The 22845-nt window shown below is 41.5% G+C and overlaps 1 protein-coding gene across 1 annotated transcript in view; it reads right to left on the bottom strand.

The window, feature by feature from the left end:
• Positions 1-22845, bottom strand: part of TMEM132B (transmembrane protein 132B) — a 464904-nt gene that overhangs the window by 282571 nt on the left and 159488 nt on the right. Inside the window, exon 2 of the mRNA XM_008005191.3 lies at positions 17305-18196. Coding sequence (XP_008003382.1) covers positions 17305-18196 — 892 coding nt within the window. The remainder of the gene's footprint in view (positions 1-17304; positions 18197-22845) is intronic.

The raw sequence follows: 22845 nt of genomic DNA, 5'->3' as shown, positions 1-22845 counted from the left end.
CAGAGGAAGACCCCCTCTATGGAGGAATTTCCCCCATTTTTGTCACATTTAGCCTGGAGAATAATGCAGTTATTATTGCAGGGTGCAGGGAGAGCATTAACCGGGAAAAAATGCAGTTGGAGTTGGGAGGTAGGGAACCACAGGACTGAGTCCAAGATGGCAGCCAAAGAGAGATGAGAGAATCATGGAAGAGAAAGAGAGGATGCTCAAATTCTACTTGTCAACATCTGTGGTTGAATCTTGAATCTTGTATATGCAGATCAGTCTGAAACCATGTCAGCTAAAGACAAAAGATCCGTACTGAGATGGTACTTATGATCCAAGAAAGAGATTTGCAGTTTGAGTATAACGAAATTAATCGCCTGCTGAAACAAAATAAACAACACTCACTGGAAAATCAAAAATAAGAATCCAGAGTCTTCACAACTTAGCATTCATAATAATCAAGATACAATAAAAAAATTGTCCAAAATATGAAGATTTTTAAAAATGAGATCCATTCAAGAGTGAAAAGACAATCAACTGAAACCAACCTGAGGATGACCCAGATGTTAGAATTATCAGAAAAGCATTTTAAAGTTGCTAATTATAACTGTCATCAGTGATGTAAAAGAAAATATGCTCTTAATGAATAAAAAGCCACGAAACTCAGCAAATAAATAAAAGTGATAATAAAAGAACAAAATGGAAAGTCTAGATTGAAAACCACAATAGCTAAAAGTAAAATTGTACTAGGTGAACTTAATACCCAAATAAGGATGACAGGAGAAAGAATCAATGAATTTGAAGATAAATCAATAGAATTATTCAAAGTAAAATGAATGAGAAAAAAAGACTGAAAAAAAATGAACAGAGACTCAGAGGCCTGTTAGATAATAACAGATAGTCTAGTATATGTATAATTGACATTCCAGATGCAGAGGAGTAAGGAAATGAGTCAGAAATGAATATTTTAATAGTGACTAAAACTCTCCTAAATTTGATAAAAGACATAAATGTACAAATTTAACTACACAACAAACCCAAGGCAGGATAAACATTTAAAAGGCCTTGCCTCTGCACATTGTAGTTAAACTGTTGAAAGGCAAAGATAATGAGCAAATCTTAAAAGCAGCAAAAGAAAAGCAACACATTACCTACAGGTGACTGATTCAATTAATGGCAGACTTCTTATTAGAAATAATGGAGGTTAAAAGCAAGTGGAATCAAAACATCTCACCATCTCACCCTAGTTAAAATGGCATTATCAAAAAGACAATTTAAAAAAGTAACAAATGTTGGTGAGGATGCTGAGAAAGAGGAACACTCATACATTGTTAGTGGGTAATCATCATATCAAAGAGATATCTGCACTCCCATGTTGACTGCAGCACTATTCACAGTAGCCACGATATGGAATCAATCTAAGTTGTCCATCAATGGATGAATGAATAAAGAAAATGTGCTGTGTATACACACACACACACACACACACACATACACACACATACCACAATATTATTCAGCCATAAAAAGAATGAAATCCTGTCATTTACAGCAACATAGGTGGAACTGGAAGCCATTATGTTAAGTGTTAAATAAGCCAGGCACAGAAAGACAAATACCACACGTTCTCACTAACATGTGATAGCTTAAAATAAAAAAGTGGGGCTCTTGGAGGTAGAGAGTAGAATTAAGGTTACCAGAGGGTGGGAAGCAGAAGGATGAGAAGTTGATTAAAGGGTACAAAAATACAGTAGATGGAAGGAAATAGTCCTAGTATTCAACAGTACAGTAGGGAAATTATAGTTAATAATTTCTTATATATTTCAAAATAGCTAGAAGAGAAGAATTATAATGTTCCCAACACAAAGAAAAGATAAATGTTTGAGGTGATGGATATGTCAGTTACCCTGATTTGATAATTACACATCATATACATGTATCAAAATATCACAAGTGCCCAAAAATATGTACAACTATAATATAATTTTTAAAATCAAGTAGAACAATATCTTTAAAAAGCTGGAAGAAAAAAACTGCCAATTAGAACTCTACAAGTAGCAAAAAAAATTCTTCTGGAATAAAAATGAAATAAAGGATTTTCAGATAAAAGAAACTAAAGGAATTTATTGCCAGTAAATATGGACTTCAAAAAATTGCCAAGAGAAGTCATACATGCTGAAGGGAAATAACAAATGAAAACTTAGATCCCCAGAAAGGAATGAAGAACATCGGAAATGGCAAAATGTGGATAAATTCAAAAGGCTACCATTGCTTTTTCTTCCTGATGTCTTTATAATACATATAACTATGTAAAGTAAAAGTTATAATATTCTCTTCAAGGGTTTTTAACATGTATCTATGTAATTACACAAAATAACTTTAACATAAAGGACATGGGATGGTTAAATGGACCTACAATTTACATTTTATGGAAAGTCTATCTCAAAATAGACTGTGAAAAGTTAAGCATGTATACGGTAACTCCTGAAGCAACTACTAAAAATATATTGCAAGAAAGTGCAGCTAAAAAGCCCATATAAAAGTTAAACTAGAATTCTTAGAAGTATGCAAATAATGCCAAAAAAAAGCAGGAAAAGAAGAACAGAGGAATACCAAACAAATAAAAAGAGAAAACAAATAATAAAGTGGTAACCTCAAATCTGATAACATTAGTAATTATATTGAATATTAATAGAATAGCACATTAATGAAATTACATATTAAATATCAATGGAATAAGCATACTAATTAAAATACAGATTATCAAAACAGATAAAAAATACAAGACATAAGTGTGTGCTGTCTACAAAAGGCATATTTTAAGTATAAAGATACAGATAAGTGAATTTGGCAAGTTTGCAGGATACAACCTCAGTACACACAAAAAATCAACTGTATTTCTATATTCTAGCAACAAAACATTTTTAAATGAAAATAAAGTCATCAAGTCAATTTATAATATTAAAAAATAAAAGACTAAGAAATAAAGTTAACAAGGGATGTGCAAGATCTGTACAATGAAAACTACAAGCACTGCTAAAGATAATCAAAGGAGATGTAAATAAACAAAGAAATATACCATGTTCATGTATCGGAAGACCTAACATTGTTACAATGGTAATTCTCCACAAATTGATCTCCACAGTCAATGTAATTCTAGTCAAAATCACATGAATATGAAATCCTAGCTAATAATGTGCATACTGAGCTATTTGTAAGGAAGTGAACAAATGTCTGCAAACTACTTTTAAACACATCAAAAAATAAGATGAACTGATGGATGAAGAGATGGATTGATAGGTATGTAGTAAAGTAAGAACAGTAAAATATTAATGGTGGATCTAAGGGGTGGGTATATGGATTCTCGGGGTGGGTATATGGATTCTCATAATACATTTCTTTTAACTTTGTCATGTTTAAAATTTTTCAAGATAAATTATGGGAAAAATATAAAATATGTCCAATATGTAAAAGAGTATGGAGAAGAATAAAATGAACGCACATGTCTCCCACTAATGAGACTAACAGATAAAACATGCAGATGCAGCTGAAGTTCTCTAGATACCCTTCAACCTTTGTCCTTCCCCAGAGATAACCAGTCCCCTGATTCTGGTGTTTATGATGTCCACATATATTACATGCATTGATCAAACAGGAATGTGTTTACATACAAAAAATAGAATTATTAATATATTGCATGTGTTAAACTGTATGCTGCTGTAGGTATGAGCTAATAATTTGCTTTGTTCTTCCACTTAGCCTTAAATCTTGGAGATTTATCGAAGAATGGAGACATGAATTTATTTTTGTATCTGTATTCATCTGTATAAATATGTAGCTATTCATTTATCTATTTTCCTCTAATGAATATTAAACCATCTCAAGATGTGGCCTCTCTGAGCCTAGCATAGTAGCGAGATGCTCAGATTCTGGGCATGCAAAGACCTGGGTTCATACCTTAGCTTCTTGGCTTTGTGACTTTGAGGAAGTCACTTATCTTTCTAAGCCTCCGTGTCCTCATGTAACAGGTAAGGATGCTCATTCTGCTACCTCTGAAGATCATTGAAAAGAAGTACATAAGAGGGATGGATAAAAAGCACACAGCGAAGTGCCTGCCACACACACACTCAATATTCTAAGTCTGGAACAGGAAGTCCTAGTTATGCCACCAACCCTATTTCACTCACCTCCAAAGAACACTACTAGGCACTGAAAACTGCCAGTTCTATCTCATAGGGTTAAATTTCCAACGGGGAGGCAGACCCCACACTGCTTGCTCTTAGACCTTCACTCTCAGGTCCAAGCCTTAAAGGTGGTTTAGGCTGGACCCAGGCAGCTTCCTTCTCTACTGCTGTGCTAACTGACACACCACGGTATCCATCAGGGCTTCAGAAGGTCTCATGAAGGGACTGCTCACAGAGGTATGGGCAGGGTTGTGGGGATCAGTAAGGGATGGTGAAGCACCCTGGGGCTGGCAACTCTGGGGACCCCTTGTTCAATTGAGACTGCATTTTTAAACTTTATTTACACTTAAGTTTAAAACTGGTACTTTACAGATGGTCAAGTTAGGATTTGAGCCAGCAGTCTGGCTCCAGGCTCCAAACTCTGAGCCACTCTACCCTGCTGCCTCCACCCCAGAGAAATGCTTGTGTTCAACGCGGCAGAGTCAAGGATGTTCCCTGCAGCACTTCTTGAGGTGCCAGTGAAAAACTGGAGGCAACCCAACACCCACCGACGGGGGAATGACTATTTAACTTACCACAGAGCTCTTCGAGCAGATAAAAAGATTGGGGCATGAGAAAGCGCTCTTTAAGGTTCAACACTAAACTGTAAATGGGTCAGTTACCCCCTTGGAAGCAATCAGGACTGGAAGGGGGTTGTCAACAGGGATGCTGGCCTTGTGTGTATTGTTGCAGGTTATTGTTTTACAGTATTACTTGTGTATTTTAAAATTAAGTTTTCAAAAGTCACAGATGAGTAAGTCAATTATAGAAGGACAAATACTGCATGGTTTCCATTCTATGAAGCACCTAAAGGACTCAAACTCAAGAATGGTGGCTACCAGGAGCCAAGCGGCAGGGAGAAATGGGACATGGCTATGTGGTGAGTGTAGTTTCAGTCCTGCAAGATGAACAGGTTCTGGAGATGTACTATCCAATAGTGTGCATGTAGTTAACACTACTGTACTGTACACTTTAAAATGTGTTAATAGGGTCAATTTCATGTCAACTGCTTTTTACCACATTAAAAAATGTACATTATCCAGGGCTTGTATGAAACTCCTTGGGGTTTCTTTTTTAAAAAACAATATTCCAGGTCGTTTGAAATAAAATTACTGGGATAGACTCTAAAAGAAACAAAATGTAAGTACAAGGAGAGCATAATTGAAGAATGAGAACTCGGTGTCAGGGGTGTGACAGAGCCTCATCCTGCAAGCATTTCAATCAGGGAGTCAGCACCCAGGCACAGGGAAGCACTGAGCAGGAGAAGGAAAGAAGGGTCTTGATGCTGGTTGTCAAGGTCAGCCAAGGTCATGGCCCAGCCACTTGCAGACAAGTAGCCCTGCCAACAAACACCGCACACCTGGCAACAGGTGCAGGCAGGCAGAGGCAGAGGCTCTGTTTCTTCATCTGTAAAACAGGCTTAAAAACAATCATTCCAGCCTCCTAGCATGACTGCAGGGCCTAAGGCCATGGCATATTAAGTGTGGCTTGGTACAAACTAAGTGTTCACTAAGTTACTGGCCACCACCATAATCTAGGTATACTCCAATTTTCCAAAGTTGTGATCTGAGATAAAAGTTATCAGTTCAGGTAAAAATCTACTTTTGTGCACAGGCTCTTCAAGCATCTGAAATTTACACTCACTTCTTACCAGATTCCATCAGAGTTCACAGACTCCAATTCAATTGGGAGAGAAAACAAGGCAGATTTGGGGGGTAAGCACATGTTCTTATTAACGGAAACAGGCCCGCTAAATGCAGCAGATAACATGGGAACCAGTGTCAGCTAAGCACGATGTGCAGGTTACAGTTGGCTTGGGAAACACTCCCGGTCCTCGTTTCCAAGCTCTACCAAAATCTAAGCTCTTAGCTGTTGACTTGATCTGGGCTCCAAGGTTGCAGCTTTCAGAGCATCTGTGTCTCTGTACACTTTCCTCAAGGAAAACCTGAGTTTTATTTGGGAAAAGAGACTAATAAAGCCCGAATCTGGTTGCCACATGGGGAATGTTCCTCAAATAGGTAGCTGATTTTAAATGTAAAAACTATGCATTAAGATTATTAACCTTTGAAATGGGGGATCATGAGAGAGGCATGAGCTTTGAAGTGGGCTGATTTGGGTTGGGGTAACCTGGTTTTGTTACTTTTGGGCTGTGTGACCCTTGGTCAAGAGACTTAGCGTTTCTGAGTCCGTTTCTTCATCTCTAAATGGAGGAACCAGTCATTTCCAGAGCTGTCCTGAGGATGAGTGATGAAACGTACATAAGAACCTCATGGGAAGCCCTGCATGTGACACATGCGTAGGGGGTGGGAGCCGCTGCTGAGGGTGGGCTGGGCAGTGGGCGTGTCCCTGTAGTGTGTCCTAGAGGCAGCTTCCAGAATCCACTCAGATACCACTAAGACTGGCACCAAGCATCACAGTCAAATTGCTCCCAGGCGCTAGGTTTGGTAGCTTCCTTATCTTATTTACTCTTCACAGCCCAAAAGACTGGTGCTATTACTACTCTCGCTGTACAGGAGAGGAAGGCAAGGCTCAGAGAGGTGGAGTGACATGTGCAAGGTCACACAGCCAGTAAGGAGGGGAGTTGAGATTTGACCCCAAGCCTCACTGATTCTAATCACTCGGAAACTTGCCTCTCGAGAGCTTCCTGGGCATACCAGGTTCTTTGATCATACTGCCCTATCCACATACCCTCTCCTATTTTCCTTTAAGTGATCCAAAACCTGCCCATCCTCCACAGCCTCCTCCTCCAGGAGGCCTGCCCTGATTTACCCCTGTGGACTGCACTGATGACCTTTACCTGGCGTCACTTCCTACCCACACCACTTCCTCAGGGACTTACACCATACCTTGCATTGCTACTTTATGCTGCAGGTCAAGAATGGCTGTTTCCTCAAAGCCTTCCAGACCCCCTGAGCACACAGACCACCTTCCTTCATTCCAGCACCAGGCAGTAAAAGTTTAACGATGTCTAATGTGATGTCTACTTGCTACCAGTTCACCTCTTTATATTGTTGACTAAAGAAAACAATTAAGTTTTTAAGGAATTAAAATTAGTTTCATGTACAGTCTTATTGAAGACTATAGTCTAGGAGGAGTCTCTTGGAGAGGTTGTTTCAGACTGTTTTGAAACAGTTTTTTACTTTATAACATATACAGATTGTAGAGGTTCAGTGTGTGTAAAATTACATCAAGGTTTAGGGAGTAAGTGTAAATCGGGTTATAGATTATTAAAGTTTATCTGGTTATAGATTGCAGAAGTAAAATCCCTTTGTCAGATGTTATCTTACATGTAGGAAAAGACAAGAACTAGGATTATTTATCAACTAAAAAATGTAGTGACTCAGGCAAGAGATGTGGGGGCCTTGTGTTCTGTTTTGTTTTGTTTTGTTTTGTTTTGCTTTGTTTTGAGATGGAGTCTTGCTCTGTCGCCCAGGCTGCAGTACAGTGGCATGATCTCAGCTCACTGCAACCTCCACCTCCTGGGTTCAAGTGATTCTCCTGCCTCAGCCTCCCAAGTAGCTGGGACTACAGGCGCGTGCCACCACACCAAGCTACTTTTTGTATTTTTAATAGAGATGGGGTTTCACCATGCTAGCCAGGATGGTCTCAATCTCTTGACCTCATGATCCGCCTGACTCGGCCTCCCAAAGTGCTGGGATTACAGGTGTGAGCCACTGCGCCCGGCCTTGTTTTGTTTTTAAAGTATTTTTCCCAAAAGTCATAAGTCATCACAGGGTCAGGAGTTTCGTGAACTTATGCTGGCAAGTAGAAATGACCAAACATGGCTTTTGACATCTGTTACTTTTCTTACAAGTTTTCTCTTTTGGTCATAAATCAACTGTCTGGTATTTATAAAATCAGTGTTGATTGTCTCGTGTAGTTAGGGAGGCTATTTTTTTAGGAAGCTCATGGTCTTTAGTTGTAACCATAAGGAACGAGCACTGAGCCCAGAGTGTATACTTGTCTATTTATCAGAAAATACTAATTGGATCATATCTATTTTTTTTACTAATATGATCTGGGTTTTTTTTAACATTGTCTTTTTTGTAGACAATACAACATCTTAACAGGATTGTTATAAGAATATTATAGATTACATATAGTAGTATATATTTAACAGTGCTAAGGTATATTATAGATTGGAAAAAACATAACTAATAAAATTGCAATAGATTTGCATAATTTTTATTCATTGTATTGGGTGTAGGAATACATCTGGTTATAGATTACTAAGCACATCTGGTTATAGATTGTAGAAGCATAAACATTCACCCTGTCAGGTATTATCTTATATGCAGGAAAAGGCAAGGACTAGGATCATTTATCTATTAAGAAATGCAGTGATTCAAGCAAGAGATGAGGGGGCCATGTGCTCGATCCTGTTTTGTCTTTAAAGCATCCTTCCGGAGAGCTGCACGTCACTATGGAGTCAGGAGTTTTGTGAAATTATGCTGGCAAGTAGAAATGAGCAAACATAGCTTTTATGTTTGCTACTTTGCCTCACAAAATAAATTCAAATAAGAAGTGATCAGGAAGAGCCAAGATTTTTCCACAATATTCACTTCTAAGTCATTCACTTAGAAATTACTGCATTTGAGACAAGAATCATCAATGGATGCCAAAAGTTATGAGCAAAGGATGATGCAAAACAAGATAAATGTGTAATCTCAAGGAATCTTCCCAGGTGTTATTATTACTAACTACAAAGGGGGAAACAGCAACTTTACAGTGGAGAAACTGGGCAGACACCAACTTAACCATCACTGCTGAGAAGACCCATCAGGTACCTCCTGATATGGTGCACTGAGGAGGACAGAGCACTTCACTAGTTTCTGGCCAAATATATACATCCTCAATCCAATCATGAGAAAACACCAGACAGACCCAAATTGAGGAACTTTCTCAAAAATAACTGACCAGCAGTCTTTAAAGGTGTTTAAGTCATAGAAAAAAATGAAAAGAAGTGTAAAGAACACAATGAAGGAGACAACCAAGATATAACAATCCTGTGCTGTGGGGTTCCTGGAGCAGAAAAAGGATACCAGTGGAACCACTGGCAATTTTTAAGAATGTCTGTTAAGTGACAATATACCAACATTAATGTCCTAGTTTTTGTATTTGTATTGTGGTTACATAAGATATTAGCATTAAGGAAAACTGAAGTTTTAGACTTTTCCATAAATCTAAAAGGATTCCAAAATAAAAAGCTAAAAAATTTTAAAATAAGTAAAACAAAATGAAAATGTCTTGCATTCCGTGGTTTCCTTCATGGCTCTTAGCATGGGTTTTAATTGTGTGTATTTCTATTTATTTGTATGTTTGCTGTCTCCCCACATAGAGAGTGTGAACTTGATTAGGGAGGGGAGCATGGGTGCTTGATTTCAAAAGAAAGAAGGAAATTAGAAGGGCAAACCAAAGATACGCCACACATAATAGGGGACCACAAAACACTTGTACAATCAAAGACTACGACATAGAGCTGGCAGCCTGCAGGGCACCGGGAGAATGCACCCAACAGAGTTCTGCCTCCAACCCAGGGATGGGGGAGACTGAGGCTAACCAGCAGGTAATGCCTGGGGTGCAACTAAGGCTGCACTGTCTTCTCATGGATAAGAAAGTCAACATCAGCCAGGTTTCCCAGGGCATGGCATGGGTCCTGGGTCTGCAGATGTTTCTGATGCACAGGTGTGGCCTTAAATAACATCAAGTCCTGTATCCAGGTCTCCTTTAAGCCTCTGATGACTTTCAGTGGTGACTCAGTGTGGCCCTGGCCTCTCCATAGCACATGCTCTTCTTCTTCTACAGAGACCAGGCCACAGGTCCCCGGCCTTCAGCAGGTGATGGTGCCTACTTGGAACTGAATGGCATCGTTTTTTGTTGTTGCTATTTTATGCTAATTTATTTTTATAATACCCTTTCATGTTAACAAGTAATATTGGTTTCCATTTATGGTACCAGGTGTTAGGTTTCCTTTTTAAATGCATTCCTGTGAGTTTTAAAATGTGATTTGATTTAAAGAAAAAGAGTAAATAAAAACTGCACAGAAGGCACAGGTACATGATTTAACTTATGAAGGTGGCACATAGTGGTATCCGATATGACCAAAAAAACTCAAAGATGGTATATGAATTACTCAAGTTTAGAATACACTGACATAGCCCATCGTTTGATTAGAGGTGATGAATCAGTTATCACATTACAGGTAGGAGGAAACTTTTGCCAGAATTGCATCCCCTACGTGTCCTAACTTTCAATATTTATGAAATTGTGATGTATTGACATCAGGAATTCATACAATCTTGACCATTCATTCATCCATTGCCATTGTTCCCTTTATCCAGGAACAATGCCTCACAATACCTAGGATACATTCATTCATTCAACAAGTATTTATTGAGCACTTACTATGTGGTAGACACTGTTCTAGATCCTTAAGATACATCAAAAGTACAGGAGACAAAGGTCCTTGCCCTTATGGAAATCACTTGCTAGCAGGAAAAAGCAGACAATAAACAATGATATCTTATGTCACTAACACAAATAAAGTAGGTCAAAAAATCAGGACAGGGCAAGCGGCCCAGTGGGGCAGGGGGTGCAGAATTAAGTAGGAAGCCAAGGGTGAGTTATTGAAGCCGGTGGGGAGGCCCTGGTTGGGAGCATGCCTAAAGGCCAAAAAGGGGGTGGGCCAGCATGGCTATTGCTGAGGGAGGGAGAGGAAAAGTCATGGGAGGTAACAGGTCCAGACCACGCAGGGTCTTTTAGGCAACATGGCAGCCTGAGCCTTTAACCCAGACAGACTACAGGGGCAAAAATGGAGTCAGGGAGACCTCAAGGGGGCTCCTGTAGATGTCCAGCCCAGAGGGGATGCTGGTTTAGACCTGGGTCATAGCAGTGGAGGTAGATAGAGTCTATATTTCAGAGGAAGAACTCCAGAAACTGCTGATGACTCAGCTATGGAGTGTCAGAGAATAGGGAGAATCAATCGTGGTTACTGGGTGTTTGGCCTGAACACTCAGAAGGAAGGTGGCTTCCAAGTTAAAGGAAAAGTCTGACCTGACCACAAAGGTGGCACTTCATAAATAGTCACTTAAAGCATAAACTGTCCCCACTTAACCGATGGGGAAACTGTGGCACAGAGAAGTTAAGTAATTTTCCCAAAGTCACACAGTTGGAATGTGGCAGAGTCAGGATTCAAACCCAGACAGTCTGGCTTCAGAGTTCACATTCTTAACTACTGGGCTCCACTGTCTAAGAGGCTGAAAGATTAGCCCAGGAGGCTCTCTGTGTGAGCTGAGAAAATCCTATTTTAATAAATCAGAGATAAAGCTTCCCAGGATCTCTCTCAGCCCCAGAGATACTGTATTTGGAGAGGGCAGAATTTCATAATATTCCAAACTTTCCTGGAAGTGTAGCAAAGACCTGCCACAACTCCAGCCTAGCACTTCCCTGCCACCAGCCCCCAGCCCCTCCAAACCCCACTTTGTGAGCCTTTGCTGAAAGGTTTTTCAAGGCACGAGTGAGATGTACACGCTAATGCTGCACAGGATCTATCTTGGTATTAGAGAATCACCGAGTTAATTTTTGTTCAAACGGGCCCCTCTACATTGTGCAGTCTGAAACAGCAGCATGGCACGTGGAATGCTACACATCTGTTTCTTTTCCATGTGTCTCCAGCTCTAAAATTAGATCTCAGCAAATCTTGCGCACATTCACGCTTTGATCTGGGTCCTCATCTGAGCCAGAATGAATTGTGTCACATTTCATTCATAAGAGACATGATTAAAACAGACAATCAGTTACGCTGGGAAATAACACATTCCCTGAGGCCTAAGAAAAGTATCTTATTTCGAGAGACTGAATATACAAATGGACAATGGCCAGACAGCATATAACAATAAAACTCTGACCTTCCACCTTGCAGCAGCCAGGAAGTCAAACCACAACCTCTGCAGCAATCAGCCTAGAATAGTCAGAACCTGGTCAAAGACTCCCACCTCTTCTCTTTTCTACCTCTGCTTCCAACTCAGGGCCAACCAGAGAAAGCCAAATGTGCTCCCAAGCCCATCACACAAAATGTCTGCTTCTAGCTATCCCGCCTCCAGCTCCTCCAGGCCAAAACCCTCCAACCCAAGCACACCTGAAGCTTTCTCATTCCTCTGCCTGCCTTTGAGTCTCTGCCAGTGCAAGTGCTGGTGGCCAACCCCCACTGACACAGTAAGCTCTGAGTAAATATTCCTGTTTGTTCTCATTTGGATGGTCTTCATTTATTTCCACAATCTCAATGCATTTTTCTCTGGCCATCAAATAAAGCCTAATAAGTAATCTAAATGCTGACCCAGAGAGCTTTAATAGTGAATAAAGATCAGTCCCCATCCACACAAGCAGAAGAGCCCAGAAGAGGGGTTTAAAGTGGGGGCTCTCAACTCACACATGCAGGCCTGTACCCCAATTCCACCACTTCCCCAATGCATGACCTCAGACAGGTAACCGCTCAGCTCTCAGAGTCGCAGCTTCCATATCCATAACATGGACGTGACTAGTACTTACCTTGCATGCTGGCTGTGATAACACAGTGAGGGAATGTATAGAAAGGGTAAATGCAGAACCTGGGACAAGTACACATGATAATTTAAAAGTATGAATTAACAGTATCCATTAACACATATTAATTATAGCATAAAAGAGTACTGGTGTGTCTACAGTGTGCCAGGCACTCTTGTAAGCACTTTACATGAAGTAACTAATTCACTCCATAATGCCAGCGATAATGGAGGGTGGTTTCATGCCCCGTGATGCACCCACTGGTCACTTCTGACTCCCACAAACACGCACAATGAATTGGCAATGCCTGCCTTTATAGATGAAAATCTAAACTCCCTTTTTAGCACTGCATCCTTTTTTATCCCAGTACTGAATCAGGGTTTCAAAATTCAAATGCCCTCAGGAGCCAGATGGGTGACACATGTGTGTGAAATGGGCCAGGTGTGAGACAAAAGGGAGTGGTAGGGACTGGGGTGAATTAGACAATTTATGATGCATCTAAAGGTGGTGAACTACAACCAGCTAGCTCTAAGTTGCTGAATCTTCAAAATTTTCAAAGAAAATGGTATATAAAACCTCCCAATTGTTAGAGGTTGGTAACTGTCTTAAATATTCTAAAGAATGCCAGGTGGGCTAAATAAGGCACACCTCTGTGGGCTGAATTTGGCTACTGCCACCAGTTTTACAAACTGTTGAGTAGATGTTTTTCCTTTAAGTAAGTACCAAGGCCCCACAGCTAAAGTTTAAACAAAGATTTGGGAATTTGGGAACATCCCTTGGCTGAACTGCCTCCTCTGGTCCTCTCCCTCTCCTGTCGCTTTAACTCCAAAGGCCAAGAATCTAAAATCTTAGTGGGTTCCCTAAAGGAAGAGGCTGCTGGAGGGCTGCAGACTCACAATCCAAATTCCAAAGGCCCCAGGGATGCTATTTCCAGAAGGCTGACAGTTCATTGCTTGATTTTTCAAGACCAAGTCAGAATTAAAGTCCCTTTCAGCTCTAAAATTAACTTCTTGGGGAAAAAAGAAAAATACTTAAGGGGTTTCTACCTACCAAGAAGATAATACTCTGAGGCTTTCTACAGTCTGGATGTTGAATCCTCTTCTAGTCTCATTCCTAAATGAATCTCCTCTTCCCTAAATTAACCCTCAGCTCTGGCCTGACTGGGCCACACACAGCTGGGGGTGTGGCTGGTGTCCCTCCTCGTCTGTTAGAGGCAGTGAACTGTGGGGATGAAGGTCACAAGCTCTAGGGTCAGATCACAGGGGTTCATACCAACCATTCCCTACCTGTGTGACCCTGGACATGCTACTTCTCTGTGCCTCAAAAAAATGGGAATAATAATAGTACTTGCCTCTTTCAGTTGTTTGTGACAGAGTTTAATGAGTTAATTCATGTAACGGACCTACCACATGGGCTGAATCATTCTAAGTCTCAATGAATGTTAGCTAACGCTGTGTATGCCACTGCCTGGCCTGAAATGCCTTTCCCAACCAGACTCTGAGGCTTTGCTGACCACCAGACCATCTGCCCTCCTTTTCTTCTAACTTCACAACCAAAATATTATCTCTACATCAGGAGTAGCAAATAAGTTTAGTCTTATGTGCCAACCCCCCACAGCAGTGATAGGGGTTGCCTGAAGGGGTAGGCTCAATGTCCTCCATGACAGAGGGAGTGCTGAAGTGCTGCAGTTGATTGGTAATGTCCACCATGGTAGAGGGAGTGCTGAAGTGCTGCAGTTGATTGGTAATGTCTGCCATGGTAGAGGAAGTGCTGAGAGGCAGGGGCAGTGAAGCCATCCCTTGGCTATTCTTGGTCTACAGCAAACATATGGCACTGCCTTATATTAAAAGAATCTCTATGGGGTTGGATTTCAGGCTTCTCTAGTTTCTATGAGAGCCAATAACTGGTTTTAGACCACCCAACCCCTTCCAGTGGAGTGACTAGCACAGGGCTCAGCCCACACCAAGTTTTGAATCAGTAACAGCCAAAGGCTAAATCAAGAGGCTCCAAATCGAATCCTGGCTTCTTCCAGGCTACAAAACCCACTTGGGATCTCCCAGAGCCTTGGAATCCTGTTGGTGGGCATCTGAATAAGCACAACTCCAAAAGGGCATGATCATCCTCAATCAGGATTGGAAGGAGCACGCTGGACTCACAATGAATTCCCCACTTCTCCTTCTTTGTATCTGTAAAGTAAGGTTCGCTTATGTTGGAATTTATACACCCAGTTCCTGAATTAAAGGGAAATAACCACAGGCTAACATTCGCTGAGGACTCACAATTTGCCAGGCATTGTTTTAAGAACTTTATTAAATTATTTAATCTTTACCACCACCCCAGGAGATAGATTTCATCACTATCCCTATCATGCCAATGGAAAAACTAAGGTCCAGAGACATTAAGTGACTCACCCAAGGGCACAGAGCTGGTATATGGCAAAGCCACCACTGTCGCCTACTGATATCCATTTTTGTGAGCAAAATTAGGAAAAGACAGGCTTGTCCCCCCAGCACACAGAAGTCCCCTACTTTTAGCGATCCTAAAACCAAATCTTCATCATATAGATAGAGGCTGCTGACTCATTTTAACAAAGAATTATTTACTGCAGAGAAAGAAATTGTCTTAGAAAGCTCTTTCGTATATTTAGAAGTTGGAATTCATTTACAAGGTTTCCACTGATATGCAGCACTCTAGGATTCTGCCTGACACATCAAACAGGGCAGGGATAGGTCAGACTATCATGTGAGAGCCTTAAAAGTCGTCCTGAAGAAGAAACACTTGAACCTCACAGTCTAGAATGCAGAGTTCTAGAACAGTTGTATTTAATCCTGGTTTCACAACAGATTTATTTGGGGGAGCCTTCAGAAAATATAGATGCCAGCAGGATCCTTGTTTTGTTCTGTCAATAGGGGGTGCTAGAGGGAGACTGGCAGGTGGAAAGTGGGAGAAGGAATTTTCTCCTCTTTCCATTGACTTCCTATTTGCTTCTTGTTCTGATGAGTGGCACCCAGCCTTGCTGCTTCATGACAGCAGCTGCAATTCACTTCCATAATAGCACATGAATCCAGTTTGCAGTATTTCCAACTATTGAAGAACTAGTTTTATAACTCCTAGCCCTGGTGACACCAGCACAAGCTGTGCCCTCTTCTCAGGGGTTTTAGTTTCTGCTCTACAGGGTCCCTGCTCGGAGCAAGCTCCAAGTTTTTGAAACTTTTAACTTCCCTTAATCTCCCAGTCAAAGGGATGATAGCCACTTTCTGCAGCTGCCTCTTCCCTAGTACCTCAGTAATGCCTTCTTGACTTTTCAATTACCTAGTTAACATTTCTTTGTACATAGCTAATGGTTCTTTATATTAAATTCTTGCTTTTAATATACTTACGTTGTCTCAGTCTCTTGGCTGGCCTTTGTTTCCCCCAATTTTGAACTGTTTCTTTCTCTGCCCCCAAATTCCACTCATCCTTCAAGATCTAGCTCAAAATGAAAAATTCTCCGCCCACTGCAACCCACACAACTCTCATCTGAATTCCTATAGACTTTACGGTCTCTACTACTCAAGCTTCAACATGATCATATATTGCAGGGGTTGGCAAACCATGACCCCCGGGCTAAATTCAACCTTCTGTTTTTGTAACCAAAGTTTTATTGGAACCCACCCACACCCATTCATTTATGGCTGCTTGCATGCTGCAACAACAGAGTTGAGTCATCACCAGAGAGACTACATGGCCCATGATGTCTATTTACCATTTGGCCCTTTCCAGAAGTTTTCTGACCCCTGGTCTACTATCTTGTGTGGGTCTCTAGTTCATGTTTTGAATCTCTCACTACACTGGATACTGAAAACTGCAGAACTCTCAGCACATGACAACTCCATCCAATCCTCCGCGCGAAGAAACTTGATCAAACTCTAAGATGGCTTCTAGCGGCGTAAGGCTAGCTCCCTAGGATCACTTTTGCACCTCTTATAATACCTGCTTAAGAAAGCTTAGCATGGCCAGGGAAATTTCATGTTTGTTCCCGCCAATGCACACCTGATGATAGGCCCCGACCTCCCTTTCCTACAGTATTTATGAGAAAGGGTTTACAACTGTAAATATCTGTCTCTTGCAACTAAGAAGCATCTCTCCCAAGCACCTGAGAGCCATTCTTCTGAAATGGAATCATCAGGAAGGACAGGACTTCCGTCTCCCAGCCTCTGTGGGAGGATAAAATCCTAACTTTGATAACTGCCAGCCAGCAGATGCAGCTGGACTCACTGCTTCACACTGCCCAACCCTTTGTATTATGTCGCTTCTCTGGCTCTACGGAGACTCCACTCTTCCCCATCCCTCATCCTTCCTTTAAAACACACGAATCACCTCTGCACAAATTGTAATGAAGCTCAGCTCTTTCACCTACTGTCCGTAGTTACTGAATAAAATGTTTCACTACTTTAATGACCAGCTGTATTCATTTTTGATGTCAGCAAATGATCAACACCCATTTTATTAACTGACAATTCATTGATTACTAACAGTTGGCTTCTGTTCCATCCCACCTGGCAAAGCCTCTTACCTAAGAGTGAACTGGTCTGCCACAGAGCTACTGGTCAGAGAGACCAAAAAGGTGGCCGTGTCCCCTTCCCGGACTAGATTCAGAGGTACCGAGATGACCACATTCTCGTCCAAGCTCACCAGGGACCACTTCAGATCATCTTGGGTTGGGTAGACCACCACACTCCCAATCCTCTCTCGGGCTGGAAACACTTGCTGGGGGCTCTCCAGGCCTGAGTGGATATTGTTCTCCCACTTGCCTTCCTCCTCCAGAGGACACTGGCCAGCCTTGTCGGCTGGGTAGAGCGTGAAGAAGAGCTCCATCGCGGTGCCCCCAAGCAGGGCTGGGATCTCCTCCTCTGGCTCCAGGTCCAGGCCTGAGCTGAACCACTCGGGCAGCAGCTCCAGCTCAGCCACACACAGCCCTGGGGCCCCTTGCAGCCGACAGCTGGCGGCCACTTCCCTGGCCTCAGGGAAAGCAAACATCTTGACACAGGGTAGATCTTCTGTAAGGTCGCTGTCATCCCAGCCCATGCCAGTGACATAAAACAAGGTCTGCACTTTGGGTCTGTTGGAGTAGATGGAGCTGTCGAGGATGTGGGATTTCAATTTCCAGTTGAAGGGAAACTTGTCCATGTTTCCAAAGGCTGTAGATGTCAACAGGAGCTCCTGGGGGATTATCTTCTCCACTGAAAACGGGCCATAGCTGGCATTGATAATAGGGGGTGTCCTGGCTCGGTAGATGAAGAATGGCTCCACCCGGGCCTGCAGACTGGAGTTCCTTGTGAGGTCTTGGTTGGCTTCTTTAAGGAAAAACGACTCCTCTGCATTGGAGATGTGCAAGCTCGTGGGGAGGTAAGCAGGGAGCGAGGAAAACTTCTGCAGGCTATCCACAATCCCTCGACTCTCTGTCACTGCACAAGAAAGGAAAGCAAAAGAATAAAACTGTGTTCTGAGATGTAATGAAATAAATGCAATGCAGTCTCCACCCACCTTCCCAACAAACCACCCACTGGCCACTGTTTCTCCCCCAGGTCTCATCACAGTGAAAGCCCTGTAATTACATAAAGTATGGTCTTCAGGATCTTCCCAAAAATACCGCACAAAATGGGAAGGAACCCCATTTACCACCAATCCAATAGTCCTGGGGCTGAACAGTTATCTATCTAAAGGGAAAACATTGCTTCTGCTGTTTTTGCAAAATCATAAACTCAAAAGATCATGGTCATCGTTGTTCATCTACCCCACAGACAAAAGGTTGCATATCTACCAAGTCTACCAATCAGGCATTGCACCATTGTATGTGATGTGTTAGTACCTTATTACTTTGATACTCATGCTGCTCTCTATCACTTCTATAAGTGACATCTACGTGGACATGATGGCATCGCTATAATTCTTACTGAAAAGAGAGTGAAGCTACCACTCAGAGTTCCTGCTTCTAGAAAACTCTCCTTCCGAAATACCAACGAGAATGCACACAGGTTACAGGGACGTTCACCACAGCATCAGTTAGAATTGCAAACAAACTTAAGAGCATATGTGCTGAGCCTGATGGCTGGATTTGAATCCTGGCTTTGCCACTTCCTAACTGAGCAACCTTGACCAAGTTACTTAGCCTCTCTGTGCCACAAATGTCCTCACATAAAGTAGGACATAAACATGAATTCTACCTTACTGGGTTGCCGCAAGGATTAATGAGTTAATAAGTACAAAGCACAACCAGATGTGGTGGCTCACACCTGTAATCCCAGCATGCTGGGGAGCCAAGACGGGTGGGTCACTTGACCCCAAAAGTTCAAAACCAGCCTAAGTAAAACAGTGAGACCCTGTCTCTACAAAAAAAAAAAAAACACAAAAATTATTCAGGCATGGTGGCTCGTGCCTGTAGTCCCAACTACTTGGGAGGCTGAGGCAGGAGGATCTTGAACCCAACAGGCGGAGATTACAGTGAGCTGGGATTGCACCACTTCACTCCAACCTGGGCGACAGAGCAAAACCCTGTCTCAAGAAAAAACAAAATAAAATAAAATAAAGCACTTAGAACAATGCTGGCACACAGATACGTGCTGTCAATATTCACCCACAATTACTATTTTAATCCATATTCAATAGGTTGATCAACAGGAAACTAAACATTTTATAGTGGAATAATATGAAACTATCTTAAAAAATGAGATAGAGCTATATAAACATACTTGAAAAGATGGCCACAATATGACATTAAGGTTAAAAAAAAAAATTCAGTGTAAAAAAAAAAAATCAAATGTGTCATATGTGATCCTATTTGGTAAAGTTTTAAAATTCTACCTATGTATATATAAATGTATATATTTATGTTTGTGTGTCTATAGAACCCAAAGGAGAAAGTTTTTTTGCTTTTTACCATTTACATTTCTACTTTATTTTAATTTGTTACAACCACGTATTATTTTGTTAATTAAAACACACAACACATATACATAAACATGTACACATGAGTACATACGTGTATGTGTGTTTCTTGGCATGTTTCCTTCAAATGGGAAAACACAGACAGCAAAGACCCAACAAGCTTTTTCAAAGTGAAGACAGCCCACCAGGAACCAGGGTCAGCAAATCAGGCGAAGGATAGACAGAGATTTTTTTTTTTTTCTTTTGCCCTGAAATGAACCTCCACCACTGGAGTCCGGTTTTCCAACCAGTGCAAGAAGAAATGGAACCTGACCATGGTGCTTAAAATGCAACATCCTAGAGGATGAAACAGCAGAGAAATCCCACTCCATTCGCTCTGGCTCCTGACATGTTTTTCTGCAGCCATCACAAATTCTGCAAAATATGCCTTCTATTGATTTAAACACTTTTTGGCCTGTTTGGGGCTGTCCTTGGCGAGCTTTCCTTTTCTAGAGGGTGACAAAATTGTAATTAGGAGATTGTGAAAAAGACACAGCCCACGTAGGGGCCGATGCCTCCTTCTTCTAAGAAGGCATTCAGCAAGCAAGTTCTCCTCAAGTGTCATCAACATGGCCAGTCCCTTGTTACATTCATTACTCCAGCAGGGTAATTACTTATTCACTCCTCCAATGACTTATCTAAATATACTTATTATTCACTTATTATCTTTCCAGCATTGTGGCACATAAAAATATTACAGGGACAATGCAGTCATGATTTCTGCCCCCAAGGAACCAGCGACTATCTCCCGCCAATTGGAAGCTCTGGAGGACACAGCTAACATTCAGAAAGCAATTCGAAAATTGGACATTAAGATCCTTAAAAATGCCCATCCCAGGAATTCACCTAGGAATTTGTTCTAAGGAAATAATCAAGAGATCAGGAAGGAGATTCATGTGCAAGTATGCTTATCGCAAGCATGATTTATAACAGCAACACACTGGAAGCAGCCCAAAAACCTGCCATTAGGGAAATGAGTAAGTGATTAAAGCCACACTATGTGTGCGACATTAAACTGCCATCAAAACCATGATGTCAACAAATCTTTAGTGTCATGAGAAAACACTTACAATATGTTAACTGAAAACGACCTCAAAAATTCCTTTAAATTATCTCAAATCTATTTAAACACACAATAGAGTCCCTTCCATAGTTTAGACCTGAGTTTGCTCCAGAATGATGTCCATACAGGGTTGGCAGGATGTGGATCAAAAGATAAGAGGAGGGAGAAATGATTTTGAAGAATTAGCCTCATCTAAAGGAAAGTTTTAGCTGCTGCCGCCACCAAGGGGCAATCTGTATTTTGACAATGTCAAGCAATGCAGAAGCACCTCTCCAGATGAAATTTAAATTAGTTCTTTTTGTCATTGGTTTATTTCCCCTCTCCAAACCAGGAAGTTAAATTCAGGTGAATTCGCTCATGAATTACTTGGCAACAGGAATGCCGTCAGCAGGGCACATCTGCCTTGTGCAGCATGACAGTGTCTTTCAGCTGGGCTAAGCAGGCACACCAGACTTGGAAGTGAGTGGCTTGAATTTCACTTCTTGTAAAATTTAGAAGTCCATGCTAAGGCTTAAATTCTGACTTATTTACAAATATGGAAAAGGAAATTAAAATAAATGCAAACTTTAATTTGCTCTGTTTTCACTGTAGATTGGTTTATTGTTTTCTTTATCTTTCATGAAGGTATTTTACACCTCTCAAAAATTGATTGACAAGAAATGTAAAGCTGCACCTTCTCTTCTTTATTGTAGCCAAAGCCTCCATTTTATCTGAAATAGCAGTGTAAGGTTTACACTCCTGTCCCACCATAACTCAAGCAAAATGCAATACAAATTTTGTCTGAAACTGTATATGGAAAGCCATAAACGTCAGCTACTAGAGCCTTATTCTATCCTCAAACCAGATTGCAACAAAATATAATATCTGAATTTAGGAGCATTTTATGAAGCCATGGGACTGTTTCCTGAGAAATACACTGAAAAGCTGACACTCTTCCCTTTAATCCCAAAATGTCACATAGTAACACCATTCTTTTTCCCATTGGCAGGTAGAGCATGTGGCCCGTGTTCTGAATGTGAAATGAGGCCCTATTCAGTCTGCTAATTTCCTAGAGAGCTATTTACCACTGGACAGAACGAGGTGGGCCCTGAGAGCAGGAAATGAGGAAGGAGCAATGAGGCCCAGCTGAAAAGAACTTCTCATCTCTGCCCTCCTTATGAACCAAGAAGAGTCAAGTTCAGGTTCAGAGAGAACACAAGGTGCACCAGACAGATGCTCTGTGGCTAAAGGATGCTCCGACTCAAAACACCAATGGCAGATGGCTCCAAGGAGGCCCTAAAGACAGCCTCAGCAGGAAGAGAGGGGAGGAGATTAATAATATTACTCCTAGAACGAAGCAATTCACAGGGTGCTGGGAATCATGGCAGGGACCCTGTGACCCAAATTGAGTGAGTGGATGTTACTGCTGTGCTTAGCACACAAAAAATATTCCTGGATATGGACCTTAGTCAGCACTGGTGGGACATGAATGCCTGAATCCCAAGACGGTAAAATGTGAACCTGCTACAACAAGGGACACACTCAGAAGTCAGTCCCTTTCACTGCTAGTGCCAGTCATGTCTGGGCGCTAACTTACCAGTCTTGTGGCTACTGGTGACTCTCTTAGAGTATAGGCCCACGACATTTCTGAGGCTGAGTCTCCTCTAATTCACACAAAACAACTCAGGCATAGAGACCCAGGCATGGAAAGCTCTTTCCGGTGGGCCAGGTGGCGAGGTGACCAGGTCACCAGGTCTTTGAAAAATACCAGGAAGAGAAACTCCTTACTAGTCTGTCAAAGTGTGGCCCTAACAGCTGATAATTCACTACCACCTGGGTACCATAGGAATAACCACAACCCTTACTGATTTCACGGTGGTGAAGGCCAGGAGCTAGGAGCAGGCCTTTGTCAGTATTAATATTAGTTCAGGTTGGTGCAGTAAATATAATCTCTGGCAGCGGCAGAATGGACTAGAAAATCTTCCATGCTCTCTTCCACCCAGAGTTCTCCCATCTGTTTCCACAGCTCCACTTGGTGCTGTTTTCACATCATTCTCCTTGCCGTTACTTGCACTTGTTGGGGAATCT

Source organism: Chlorocebus sabaeus, chromosome 11 (assembly GCF_047675955.1).
Source record: "Chlorocebus sabaeus isolate Y175 chromosome 11, mChlSab1.0.hap1, whole genome shotgun sequence".
Classification (NCBI taxonomy): Eukaryota; Metazoa; Chordata; class Mammalia; order Primates; family Cercopithecidae; genus Chlorocebus; species Chlorocebus sabaeus.
Note: the sequence above shows the minus strand (reverse complement) of the source record. Positions and strands in the feature narration are given on the sequence as shown.